The sequence below is a fragment of the Mirounga leonina genome, unplaced genomic scaffold (assembly GCF_011800145.1).
Source record: "Mirounga leonina isolate KUSES-001 unplaced genomic scaffold, KU_Mleo_1.0 Mir_170, whole genome shotgun sequence".
NCBI lineage: Eukaryota > Metazoa > Chordata > Mammalia > Carnivora > Phocidae > Mirounga > Mirounga leonina.
The window spans coordinates 7908107-7921117 of record NW_023270433.1 but is presented as its reverse complement, the minus strand read 5'-3'; the positions used below and the strand labels follow the sequence as shown (position 1 = coordinate 7921117).

Genomic DNA, 13011 nt, shown 5'->3' with positions numbered 1-13011 from the left:
GGCTTACTCCTGGATGAGTGGAGTTTCAATAGCTTCTATCTGTTCTGCAATAAATATGGAGCCTTTTGCAAAAATAAACACATATCCTATGTAGTAACAGGAGAAAGTATTATCATTAGCAGTGCCTAACCCTTCCCAGCTTCCCTGCTCAGCTTCTGGGTCTGTCCCTGCAGCTGGAGTCAGGTGGGAGCCTTAGGTCCCAAGCTGCCCACCCCCAAGGCCCTGTGTCTTCACAGGGGCCCCCTCTCCCCAGCAACCTCCCTGCTACTCTTCAAGGGGAAATGCCAAAACACTCTTGGAAAACGAGGGCCCATTGTACTCAAACAATAGGACCCCACGACTGCTTCCTACCCAGGGATAAAAATATTTACAGGAAAAGAAAATGGTCCCCCCGCCACCCCCCACCCCACCGCATACAAGTGGGCTTTGCCCGAGTCACAGAGCTATGCTCAGTGGGCTATATTTAGACAGAGGCCTCCTCTCAAACACAGCTCTCAAATCCCCATCTTTTCTAGAGAGAAAGAGCAGATAGCTCTCCTGACACCCTGGTAAGACCCTCACTCTCCCCAGGCCCCCCGGTTTGGTCCTCCTCCTAGCTCAGGGCAGGAGCCCCGCATCAGGGGCATCAGGAGCCCCGGGCAGGCCTTCCCAGAACCACCCCCCCGCCCCCTCGGGAGTCCACCCCCAGATCCTGGGGCAGCCCGTAATGGGCGGTTGCATGCGGGTTTGGATTTTATTTTTAAGACTTTCAAATGGCAGAGTCATGTTTCCACTGGAAGGCCTGCAGGAAATGAAACGGAACCTGCCAGCCCAGGCAAAATATTTTGGACTCTGCAAAGCTCTCCAATGCTGCGCTGGGAACCTTCGCTGGGTGGCGAATGGTTAGAGCACAGACCCCAGTTCCGACGGCCCCGATCCCTGCCCCAGCCCCATCGCCCATGCGGCGGGAGCCTGGACAAGCAGCTCCACCTCTCTGAGCCTCAGTGTCCACAGTGCAGGTGTGGACATAAGTCTAACCCCTTCAAGCGATGTCGAGCCAGCTGGATGAGCAGTGCCCACATAGCATAACTGCTATTTTTAACACGATTTCTGTTTTTTTACTCTTACTACTGCTACTGTATTATTTCTAATAAAAACAATTGGTATTATGACAATTAACATTGTTATTTCTATTATGATATTATCCTGATTTATCACAATGGTCAGTTTCCTGAGTGGCAAAATGGGACCAAAAATCCCTGCTTTTCAGGGATTGGGGGTGATTTCCTTTTACTCCTCTTACTGACGTGTCACTGCAGTGTTCCTACAGTGGGTATTAAAGCATTACTACAGATGTCCCTCCCGCCGTGACTCTCGAGCCTCGTGCCGTCAGAAACCACCACTCTGTCTTGGGTCACTGGGACCCGGGCCGCCTGTGACACCACACACATGGGCAAGTGCCAGACACCCAGTCCAGGCCACACCTCCGGGTACCACCTCGGCCCTGTTGTCACAGGGTTGGGAGGGGGCCACGACACCAAGGGACCAGACACAAAGGGTCACGGGATGCTCCGAGGCTCTGCACAGAGCCCTGGCCTGCCCTCCACCCCAGCCAGGAATCTGGAACCTGGCTCGCATCCTGCCTCCACCATCCTGGGCGAGCCACTGAAAGGCCCAGCTGTATACACTGCTCCCTCACTCGGATGTTCTCCCCTCCCGGCAGGTCCTCAGCGGAGATGGCCCCTCTTCCAAGAAGCCCTAGTGGGCCACCCAGACGAGGCCAGACACCCCACCCAGGCTGAGTTCACTCTGTCATCTCCTTCGTGGCACCCAGATTGTCGTGTATTTCGGTCTGTCTCCCGAGTGTCTGTGGGACCAGCGTAGCCCCGCACCTGCCCTGGCTCAGTCAGTGTGTGGCCCTGACCATGGGTCCACTTGTCTCTTTTCAGGTGATGCCTCCAGCTGTCCTTCCCACTGAGAAGACACAAACGGTAACACGTCCCGAAAGCCAGCTCCAGCCCCTTTGGTCTCATGGTAGGTGGACACATCTTCCGCCACTTGGGTTTGGGAGAGGGTGGGGACAAGAAGGAAACCACCCCAACCCTCCCAAGTCTGGAGCCTTTTGAGGCCCTGCTTTCTGCTCTGCCACCTCAGTGAGCCCCATACTGGTCCCTTGCCGCATGATCCGAATCCCACCCGGCCTCAGAGGCCCCAGGACATCCCCACTCCCTCCCCAGGCTACTCTCATGCCTCTGGCCCATGATGGCGGTTCTGGGTATCAGTTCACAGGCAGAGAAACTGAGGCTCGGGAAGGGGAGGCCATGGGCTGGAGGTTACCCGGCAAGTCAGGACTTGCATCCCTTAGTAACCACCCCACCTGCTCCCCTCATTCTCCACAGCCCTCCGCAGGAGGTACCCACCTGTCAGGTCAGGAGACGGGCCCGAGGGTTGACTCAACTGCCCAAGCCAGCAGCTACCAAGAAGCTCTGGGCCCGGTCCCCCGAGTTCTCTCCCCCCAGACCACAGCATTCCAGCCTCCATCCTTCCCCTACAGTCCTGTCCCGGGCCCGCGAAGCCTGAGAACAGGCTGACCCCGGCAGCCGGGAGGAAACCGACAGGACTGGGTGGGGAGGTGCGGCCGGGTGACCAAGGGCAGCTTTGGAGTCCACCAAGCACGGAATTCAGCCACAAAGGACCCGAGTGGCGGCACTGGGGTGGCCTGGCTGACCTGGTCTGGAGCCCACTCCCAGAGGGATCAGCTCAGCCAGGCCAGTTCCCCAGAGGGAAGCTGGCGGGCACTCCGCCCTGGGGCCACCAGCCAGGACCAAGTAGCCTCCCGCCTGCTGCTGGGCCACTCGGGGCAGGCCACCTGCAGAAGAGGTGGGGCTGACACCCTTCCTCCTTGTCACCCTTCCCTCTGCCACCCCTGGGCTGTCCAGGGGGTAGAAGGTGAAGGTCACTGAACGGGGGAATGCCCTGGCTTTTCCCTGGGCTGACTCAGGGCCCCCTGTACCTCCCCCCGAAGAAGGGCTAGCTCCTCACCCCACAGGCTCAGGCCTGGGGTTGCCAGCTCCCAGCTGGGCACTCACGGCCCAGCCTGTGTTCCAACTGTCCCTCACCTCCTCTCCGCCAGTCCCGCCTCCGGCCCCACTCGGGGGCCAGTCACCGCAGGGCCCTTCCCAGGAGGCCTTGTGTGCCTCCTTCAGTCCGTGCTGACCCATGGGCTGGAGTCACACAGCTTCCAGTCCCTCCACAAATACTTACTGGGCAAACACATTCCTGCTAATAACAGGCTAATGACAAGCCTGGAGATGCTGACACTATCAGCCAGGGCTCACCAAGCACCTTCCCTGCTCCAGGCGCTCGGCTGGCTGATTCCTTCATCAAGAACACCCTGCGCAGGTGTTCTTACCCCATTTCACAGATGAGTAAACTAAGATCCACAAGGTGACGTGATTTGCTCATGGGTATGAGGCCTTTAAGAGGAGCGGCACCTGAGTGACTCAGTCGGTTAAGCGTCCAACTCTAGATTTTGGCTCAGGTCATGATCTTAGGGTCCTGGTATTGAGCCCCGCATCGGGCTCCGTGGTCTGCTTGAGGATTCTCCGTCTCTCTCTGCCCCTCCTCCCGCTCTCATGGGCACACAGGTGTGCACACTCTCTCTCTCTCAAATATTGTTATTTTTTTAAAGATTTTATTTATTTGACAGAGACACAGTGAGAGAGGGAACACAAGCAGGGGGAGTGGGAGAGGGAGAAGCAGGCCTCCGGCGGAGCAGGGAGCCCGATGCGGGGCTCGATCCCAGGACCCTGGGATCATGACCTGAGCCGAAGGCAGACGCTCAACGAATGAGCCACCCAGGTGCCCCTGAAATAAATAAATCTTAAAAAAAAAAAAAAAAAAAAGGAGCAGCTGGGCTTGAACCCAGGCATGTCAAGATGATTCCAGAGCCCCAGCTCTACCAATGGAGGAGTTGAGCTGGCAGGGAGTACCCCGTACCCCATGGTGAATGGAGGGGTCTTGGCAAGGCCACTGGGTTATCTGCCGATTCAGAAGCTGGGTGGTGGGCGCCTAGGTGGCTCAGTCGGTTAAGCGTCTGCCTTCGCCTCAGGTCCTGATTCTGGGGTCCTGGGATCGAGCCCCCTATCGGGCTCCCTGCTCAGCGGGGAGTCTGCTTCTCCCTCTTGCTCAGCCCTCCTCCTGCCCCCACCCCTGCTCGTTCGCTCGCTCTTGGGCTCTCTAATAAATAAATAAAATCTTAAAAAAAGAAAAAAGACGCTGGGTGGGGCCCCTAGAGACCATCCAGGCAACAATGGTAAATTGAGGCCGTGCGGGAGCCCGCCCTGCACCCGGCCCAGCCCCTCTCACCTTGCGCCAGAGCAGCTGGGCCTGCGGCAGCCCCGTGCCCTCGATCTCGTGGCGCATGCTGTTGAAGAGAACCACGCCATACTGGTCCTCATAAAAACGGCCGAACTCCGTCAGGATCTTCCCGGTTTTCTCTGAAAGGGAAGAAGAAACAGGGCTGTGAGGTCGCCACGGTTCCCTGCGAGCAGCTGCCCTGCCCCAGGGGCATCAGCCAAGCTCCGTAATTCCTGTTTGCGAAGCTGTGGGCTCCGGTGCTCTGCCTTCACCAGCCTCGCGTTCCTGGCCAGAGTGGTGCACTCCCTGCACACAGTGGGTGGACTTTCGCACAGGAAAACCAGCAACGACGGAGACAGAGAAAATCACCAGAAAGAAAACACGAGACACCAACAGACAAGTGAAAAGACGCCGAGCCTCCCAGCCACCCAGCAGCTGCAGGCAGACCAGTCAGGGTGTGGGGGAACAGACCCCTCAACTCGGAGCCCTGGGTGCTGGAAGTCGGGAAGGCCTTGAGGGCGTACAATTTTAAGGGTTCCCGTAGGGCCCCGGATGCCGCGCTCACTCCTCCAGGAATTACCACCGCTCGCCTCCCGGAGGAGCAGGTGTATGTATTCACCCAGCCAATCAGCAGACACGAGCCAGATGCGCATGCGTGGATGCTGATTCCGCCCATCCCAGGCGCACCTGGGCCGGGGGTGCGGGAACCTACAGGTACCACCAGGGGGAAGGTGCCCACACGGCCAGGTGAAGAAAAGCGAGTTACAGAACCGCGTGCGGAATATTACCTCATTTAAAATCACTCCGATTTCTGCCTATAAATTATTTACGCTTGGAGACGGAGGAAAAGGTCCCGGAAGGCAGCCCTCCCCAACTGTTCTGGGTGGGACCCCTGGATGTGGGAATGGCAGGGCCGAGTGAATTGCATTTTCTGCTTTATTCACTTTCACAGCATTTGAATTATTTTACAACCGTGATTCCTTCCACAATAAAAAAATAAACATTCTAAAATTAACTCCTCTACCAAGTTAGCCACCTTTTTGCCTCCACTGGCCATTTGCTTCTCTGTTGCCAAAGCCGTTTCTGAGCAGAGAAGGTGATTCTTGTGGCCTCCAGGGCTCGCCCAGCACACATCAGACGCTCAGGACCAGCACTGCCGGGGCTTCCCTAATAACAGATGAAACTGAGGCCCATGACAAGGAGGCCCTGTCCTTGGGAGAGATTTCCCAATCCCAAGAAGCTGTCGCTCGAGTCCTGACTTTGGGGTGGTGCCAGCTCACTCCGAGGCTCCCCTCTCTGGGCCTCGGTTCCCTGCCCACTAAGACTAGAGTCCATGGTGGACAGGCCCTGCCACCTCTGCCAGTCTTGGACTCCAGGTTTGAAGACCTGGCCCTTTCTCAAAGAAGGGGCTGATGAGACACCTCCTACGGCTGGTCTCTGCTTCTCAAGAGCACCCAGCTAGGACAGCATTTCATTTAATCCTCTCACAAGCCCTGTGGTGTAGGGCTGGTGTTCTTCCCATTTTAGAGAAGACCCAGAAGCGCTGAGACCCAGAGAGGTTAAGTCACTGGCTCAAAGTCACATAGCCAGTGGGTGGTGGAGCTGGGATGCAGTCCAAGGGCCCCACTATGAGGTGGTGGCCAGGGAGGAGGGCTGAAAGCATGTGGCCACATGCCCACCCAGGGTCTCAGGCAAGCTCACTCCCTCTACTCCCTCTGGAAGAACTCGGCCCAAGGACCCCTCTCCACAGACCCTGCCTGTGGTCCCCTTTCCTGGAATGAGGTCATGGCTGTCCAGATTCCAATCTGGGGAGAACAAATGAGGAATTTGCTTTGAATGCCTATTTTTTAAAAACCATGAACAACCAGAACTCTCTCAAAGACCACGGGAATTGTTTTGAAAAAATGATGAGGCAGAACTGAGAGGGTTGGGGGGAGCAGGCAAGAAGGGGTAATGAACTGGAGCCAAAGAGAAAAAATGGGATCATAGGTGACAATAATACTGATAAATCACATCATCATCACCATCATCGTAGCTACTACCACTTAGCGTTAACCTGAGCCAGTGGGCGGGCAAGTTCTGCATGCAGGATCCCAAAGAATCTTCATGAAATCCTTAGGGAGTCAGTGCTATTGTCTTCCCATTTTAGGGACGAGGTGGCTTGCAGACCCAGGACTGGAGAGACAGGGTCTCAGCCACCAGGCCAGGCAGCCTCAGCCCAGGGCTTTGTCCCGACTCTGCCCCCAGCAGCAAGACACCCAACAGATATTCTCCCCCCATGCAGGATCTCGAGGGTCCTTCAGCCACAGCTCTGGGAGGCCTGACCAGCCTCTGGTACGCCCAGCCTCGGAGCATGATTTCCAGAAGGGCCAGAATCTGCCCTGACCCTTGGGAAGTCAGGCCCAGAAGGAAGCTGCTGTCCTGGGTCAGAACTCGAACTCAAGTCTGTCTAAGCCATAGCATGCTCTCAGCAAAACCCAGATATTGCATCCAAGCAAGGGGTGGCTAGGTTTAGAAGGCCCCAGGGCTGGACTGGGGAGAAGGACGGAAAGGGCAAGGCAACATGCTATCATCCCATCAGGTGCACCAAGACCCGGGGCAGGGGGTGGTGGGTGGGCTGTAGGTTGGAGAGGAAGCTGGGGAGGCTGAGGAAGTGAAAACCAGAACAAGGTGATCCATTAGGAGCCAGAAGGCAAAGATGAGCTGATAGGCTTGGAGTATCTGGACTTCTTAAGAAGGGCCAGGTGGGGGAGGGGGCAAGCAGAAAATCCACTGTAGCCCTCTCAATGGGATGCGGACAAGTTATTGGAGTGAGACTGTGGGGCAAGGGTCTAGGAGTGGAGGGCACGAGCACTGGGGTGGGGGGGAGTCCCCAGGCAGAGGGTGGAGAGGGGAGAGGGTATGGGCTGAAACAGAAAATGGAATAGGAAAAGAGGTGGTGGCCTCAGGCACCCTGTACCCCCAAACAGACGGCAGCAGCCCTGGCCCCCACTTCACCCAACTGCAATTACAGGCATGCCTCGCTATCCAAACTCGAGAACTCTATAGATCTGGATCTGTTTTCCGATAAACCCTTTGCTACCTGAAATTCCAGAACCAAAGAGATCACAGAGTGGGGTCTCTCACTACCCAAACTTGCTCTTCCAATTCGGGAGTCTAAGGGATCGGGGGGCTAGTATCTAAGGATCGACTGCACACCATAGAGGGTTGCCCTGGCACCCCTTCTGCTCACCGCTGGATCCCCTCTGCTCCCCCCCGCCCGTGTGGCCTGGTACAGGCAGGTGCTGAGCAAGGTGGGTGTCCACTTGCCAGTTACTAAGTGTCCCCTCTGCACCAGGCCCCAGAGGACTGGGGAAGCCACCAGGCCAGGGGTCGGTGTGACATCATTCCTCAAGGGATTAAGGACTGAAGGAGGGTGCCAGGCAGTGCCAGGAAACTGGGTGCGCTCAGGCCAAGTTTGGCCGAGGAAGGGCTAGAAAGGGAAGACTGGGGGGGCGGGGGGTGGGTAGAAGGAAGCAGGGCTGCAGGATGGCTTCTTGGCAAGGGCAGCACTGAGCACATTCTTGAGAGATGTCCTAAGACAGCTTGGAAGGAACTGCCTTGTGCTTGGTACAAAGGAAGTGCCACAGGAAGACAGAGGATGAGGACTCGAGGGCCTAGGATTGGGGGCTGGAAAGACCTCAGAGAGGCAGGCTGGGGAAGGGGGTGCAGTCCCCTCCTGGGATTTATAAAGGGCTCACAGGGGAGAAGCCCTGAACAGGGTCCCCAGCCAGACAGGCCGACGCTGCCGGAGAACCCGGACGGACACCACAGCCGTGCCCGCCCTGGATGCTCCTCTGGCCTGCTGAACTCTGGGGTCAGGGCCCGGGCAGTCCCCCTCCTGTAAGAATTGCTCAACACCCCATTTTTTCTTCTTGCCACCCTACAGTGGCTGTCTCCCAGGAGCTGCCCAGGGATTCTGGCAGTTCATATCCCCACTGCAGCATCCCTGCCTGGGTGTCTGTGACTGGTCCCACCAGGCCCCAGGGGCCCCTCTCTCCTCCACACCTGCCCATACCAGCTCTTCCGCCTCATTTCATGGCTTCTGAAGACACCACGTGCCATGGATTTAGGGCCACTGAGACCAAGGCTCACCACCCCAAAAGGCACTCTGAGACACAGAGTATGAGAGGCTCACCAGAGGTGACACATCCAGACTGAGGCTGTCGGGGTTCGACCCACAGACTGAAGACCCCCTCCCGCTCCTGGCTCTGACCATGGTCCACAGGGCCCCACAGGACATCCCTCCCACCGAGGACAGACAGGAAGCAGGCTGTGGCTCCATGCCCAGAGGCAGGGCCGACCCCTAGGGGGTCCCGGGCCCAGGAACAGCCGGGAGGTACAAAGACGCCGGCACGGAGCAGTCTGAGGCCATGTGCTGCCTCGCCCACCTTCCGCACCTTCTCATCCATCCTTCTTCCTGCACCGACTCAGCCTCGGGTGCTGCTCTAGGAGATGGCATGGGCTGGGGACAGAGGAAGCCTGCCCTCCAGCCCCCGGCTCCCAGCCTCTGGGTGCGCAGCGCAGGCTGGGGGGAAGGAGTTCCCGCTCTGCCAGCCCCCAGCCCAGCCCCACAGGCCACCTGGCCCGCTCAGAACCTCAGGTGGGGAAGGGAAGGGACGCTCCGATCCATCTGAGATTTAACTGCAAACCCCAGGAGGGTGGGCCTGGCACAAGCAGGTGCTGTAAGATGGGCAATGTGACGGCGGGATAGCTCGGAACTGCTGGGCTCAGGACCTCCCTAAATGTTCCTGTGATGTTACTATTAATCACAGTAGTGCTCAGCTTATCACAGCCATGATAAGTGACTGAAATTTTTATTAGCAGATATAATTTTTACAGCTTGAAAAAAATTAAGGAAAGACTTTTTTTTTTTTAAACAACCAGGACAAGAATCACAAAATAATAATGACAATGATAGGTATGTCTTCAGCTGACAGGCCAGACAAATGGAGAGCCCACTAGGAGGAAGGAGGGGCTCAGGCAAAGGTAAGGGGGTGGGAAAGCCGGGCCAGGTGTGTGCAAGAAGGAACCCCCCCCGCTTCCCACCTGACCTTGGAGAGGCTCCCCTGGTGTAATCCTCAGCCTCTGCTAGTGCCCGGGATGCATCGCTGCCCAGCCGGCGCCCCTTTGCCAGCATATCCTGCAGAATTAGGTGGTAAGCTCACCCCACTCAGACTCAGGGCCCCATGCACATACTCGGGTTCTTCAAATGGCCCCAGAGCTGAATAAAACCCTCCACTTTACAGGTGTATAAGCCAATGCTTGGAAAGATTAATGGCTCAAGAAAAGTCACTTCACCTGTAGGTCAACAAAAACCTACTGAGCATCTCCATGGGGTTGTCATGGGAAGCACCCACCTGTGGGATCCTGATTCCCTCTTTAGCCCAAGAAGGCAGCCCGTGAATTCTGGGAGTGGACCTGAGTGTCCCAATCTGCACCCAGACACCACTGTGCTCTGGGACCTCAGGGGGCCGCTGCACCATCCCCAGGGCCTGCATCTCCACATCAAGTCTGCAGTATGAGGGTAGTGGGCTCCATCTGGCTCAGGACTTGGGGGCCAGTGTGAAGCATGTATGCACGCCCACACACACACACACTCTCTCTCTCTCTCTCTCTCTCCCCCTCTCTCAGGGAGATTGTTTTGGAGTGAAGCCTTGCAGCCAGCTAATGCAATATGGGATCTTGCACCTGTATCTCTGTGGATCTTAGCATGACTCTGCCCCCAGATAACTGGAACCCTGTCTCCAAGGGCTGCATCTTTTGGGACTATCAAGAGTGACCCAGAGGCACCCCTTACCATCTGGGCCTCCTAACTCTGCCCCACCGAGTTTACTGGGTATGCCTAACACTAAAACCTTATGCATGTTCAACAGTCCACTGAACCCTAACAGATACTGCTACCCCACTTTACAGATAAGGAAACTGAGGCTCAGAGAGACCTGGTGACCTACTCAGAGACGCACAGCCCAGAAGGGGAAAGAGGCGGGTTTCAAAGCCTGTACGAAGCCCCCACCCCATAAAGCCTCCTCATCCAACAACCTCCCACATGGCACCACAATACAATTTCCAAAGCCCTGCCTTAAACTTTCTTTTGGGGTCTTTGCCTGGTCCCAAGAGGCAGGCAAAGCACACTTTACTATCCTCATTTTACAGATGAAGAAACTGAGGTTCAGAGAGGCAAAGTGACTTTCCCAAGGTCACACAATCGATGACTGTCAGAGCCAGGACTGAAGCCTGGAGTCTCCAGCCCCCATCTGGTGAGAGCTGGGAGGGAACCTTCAGGCCTACTGGATCCTTACCTGTCCCATCTTCTCTGGGCCTCAATTGTACTAACTGTAAAATGGGTGGGTGGGTCCCTGTTGGCTCAGCTGATTTAAAATCTCAATGATGATCTAATCAGTGTTGCCCTGGCCCCAGGAGCTGACCAGGATGCTGGCCTCAGCATCTCTTCTGAGCTGCTGGTGAGTCAGCTCTGAGTTGGAGCTGACCACAGGCCCCTCAGGCTGGACAGAAGGCCTGGGAGGGAAGTCGGGGCGGGGTGGGAGCAGGACTCAGCATCAACGCTACCTGGGTACAAGGCATCATCTCTACTGGGCACACGGGCTCTGGGTCCAAGTCCTGGCTCTGCCCCCTACTAGTTGTGTGGCCTTGGCCAAGGCCCTTTCTCTCTCTGAGCCTCTGTTTCCGCCTCTGCAAAATGGCACGACAGTATCTGCCTGATCAGGTTATAAGAAGATCAAGATCAATGAGCAAACGGGCATAAAGCACTTCACTCTGGCAAAGGGGCATGTTGCTAACGGGGGCTCCTATAAAGCGCCTATTGTCCGAGGTTCCTGTAATTCAAGGAGAGGCCCTTGAACCCCCCTGGCCCAGCTGAGCAACCCCTGGCCCGGCCCAGCCCCAGGACCAGCAACAACAGTAGCCAAGGCAACCGGAAGAACGTTAATCTCTGATTTTCCAAGCTGACAACATTAAGGGTCACGCTGCTTCCTGCACTCAGAAAGCAGGGGCTGGGCAAGACTGTGGAAGGCCCCAGGGTAGCCTGCAGTCCCCTGCAGACTCTCGGGGGCTGGGGGACTTGGCCCACTGTGCAGATGGCAAAAGTGAGGCTCACACAGGAGTAGGGGCTCGTGGAGCTGAGGACGAGAGAAAGGAGCACAGCGGTGCACCAGAGAGCCTCGAATGCCTTCTCGCGGCCCTACTAAAGCCCAGCACCTACCACGCCCAGGTCATGCCCCCCATCCGTGACTCGGCCCTGGGGCAGGTGGTGTCCGGACCGGTGGAACGTTTCAGACGAGGAGAGCCGGGATCCCTGCCAAGTCCAGCTGGGGAGCAGCAGACGCGGGACCTGAGCCCAGGCCCAGGACCCCCTCCACACTGACCGGGGAGCCCCGGGACGAAGAGGGCAATCTCCAGCGGAGATCGTGTCAGCCTCGTGCCAACCATGGGGGGCTTCATACTGGGCCCGGCCCTGGTTTGGCCCCAGCTGAGGGCAACGTGCCAGACCTGTTCCCGGCTCATCCGGTCCCTCCAGCAGGGCCCCAGGGCCACACCTCCCCCACTAGGCCCGGTCTGGTTTCAGAGCTGAAAGAGATTTGCCGACTGAAACCAGGCAGGCAGCACCCTGCAGGGCAGGGCCGGCCCAGAACCTGCCTACCTGGTTCCCAGAGCACTGGGGAGAAGGCCCGGAGTGGGGAGGGAGAGGAGGTAGCCAGGGACTCGAGTTTCCCCCGTGTCGCACAGTCGTCCAAAGTACCACCATCTCCATCATCCACCTAGGAGAGCAGAGGGAGTCTGCAGTCCAGAGAGGTGGCGACACTCTCCTAAGGTCACACAGCATGTCTCAACAGAGCTGGGTCGGCGTGCCAGGCCCGGGGCTCTTCTACTTGGCCGCCCTGCTATCACTATGAGCACATCCCGGCAGAACCTCCTCTATACCCAACGGGGTGCTCCATGTTCCCACGTGTCATTTCACATGTCCCCACTTTACAGAGGACGGCGCGGAGACTCAGAGAGGTTACGTCACTTGTCTGGAGACACACAGCTTGTCAATGACAGGAACCCAGAACAGCCCGAGTCTACCACAGAACCAGAGTGTGGACAAACCCACCTTACCCCCACCTGCCAGCCTCTGGGAGCAGAGGTTCCAGGCCACATGGGCCCTGTGGGTGGCCACTGTCAGAAAGGCTGACATGGCTCCCGCTCAGGACCTGTAATCGGGGGGAAGTTGGGAGGGGGTAATGACAGGCTCCGTTGGCCAGCAGAGGAGGGGGGCTGGCCGTGAGAAGAGCCTGTGAGAAGAGCCTGAACGAGCAGCTGGAACCCTGCAGGGCCAGAGTCAAGAGGGGGTTAAGTCAGCTAAATGCCCCCCTCCACCACCAGCCAGTCCTTGTTCAGAAGGGAGACTGGAGCCAGAGAGGGCAAGGGACCAGTCCAAGGTCACCCCACAAATAACCCTCGGAGTTTGCTCAGAATACCTGCACGGCATCAGCAGGTCCCTGGGACCCCACTCTAGGCCCAAGCAGATTCCCACCGCAGCCACGCCCTGTTCCCCAGGGCAAGGCCATCAGCGTGAGGTGGGCTTCCTAGCTGACTAGGGGCCGGTCAAGAGGCCAGGACAGCTGAGCCCGG

General features: G+C 57.4%; 1 protein-coding gene across 1 annotated transcript in view; it reads right to left on the bottom strand.

Moving 5' to 3' along the window:
• Positions 1-13011, bottom strand: part of NIBAN2 (niban apoptosis regulator 2) — a 51588-nt gene that overhangs the window by 15694 nt on the left and 22883 nt on the right. The window contains exon 2 of the mRNA XM_035015760.1: positions 4348-4478. Coding sequence (XP_034871651.1) covers positions 4348-4478 — 131 coding nt within the window. The remainder of the gene's footprint in view (positions 1-4347; positions 4479-13011) is intronic.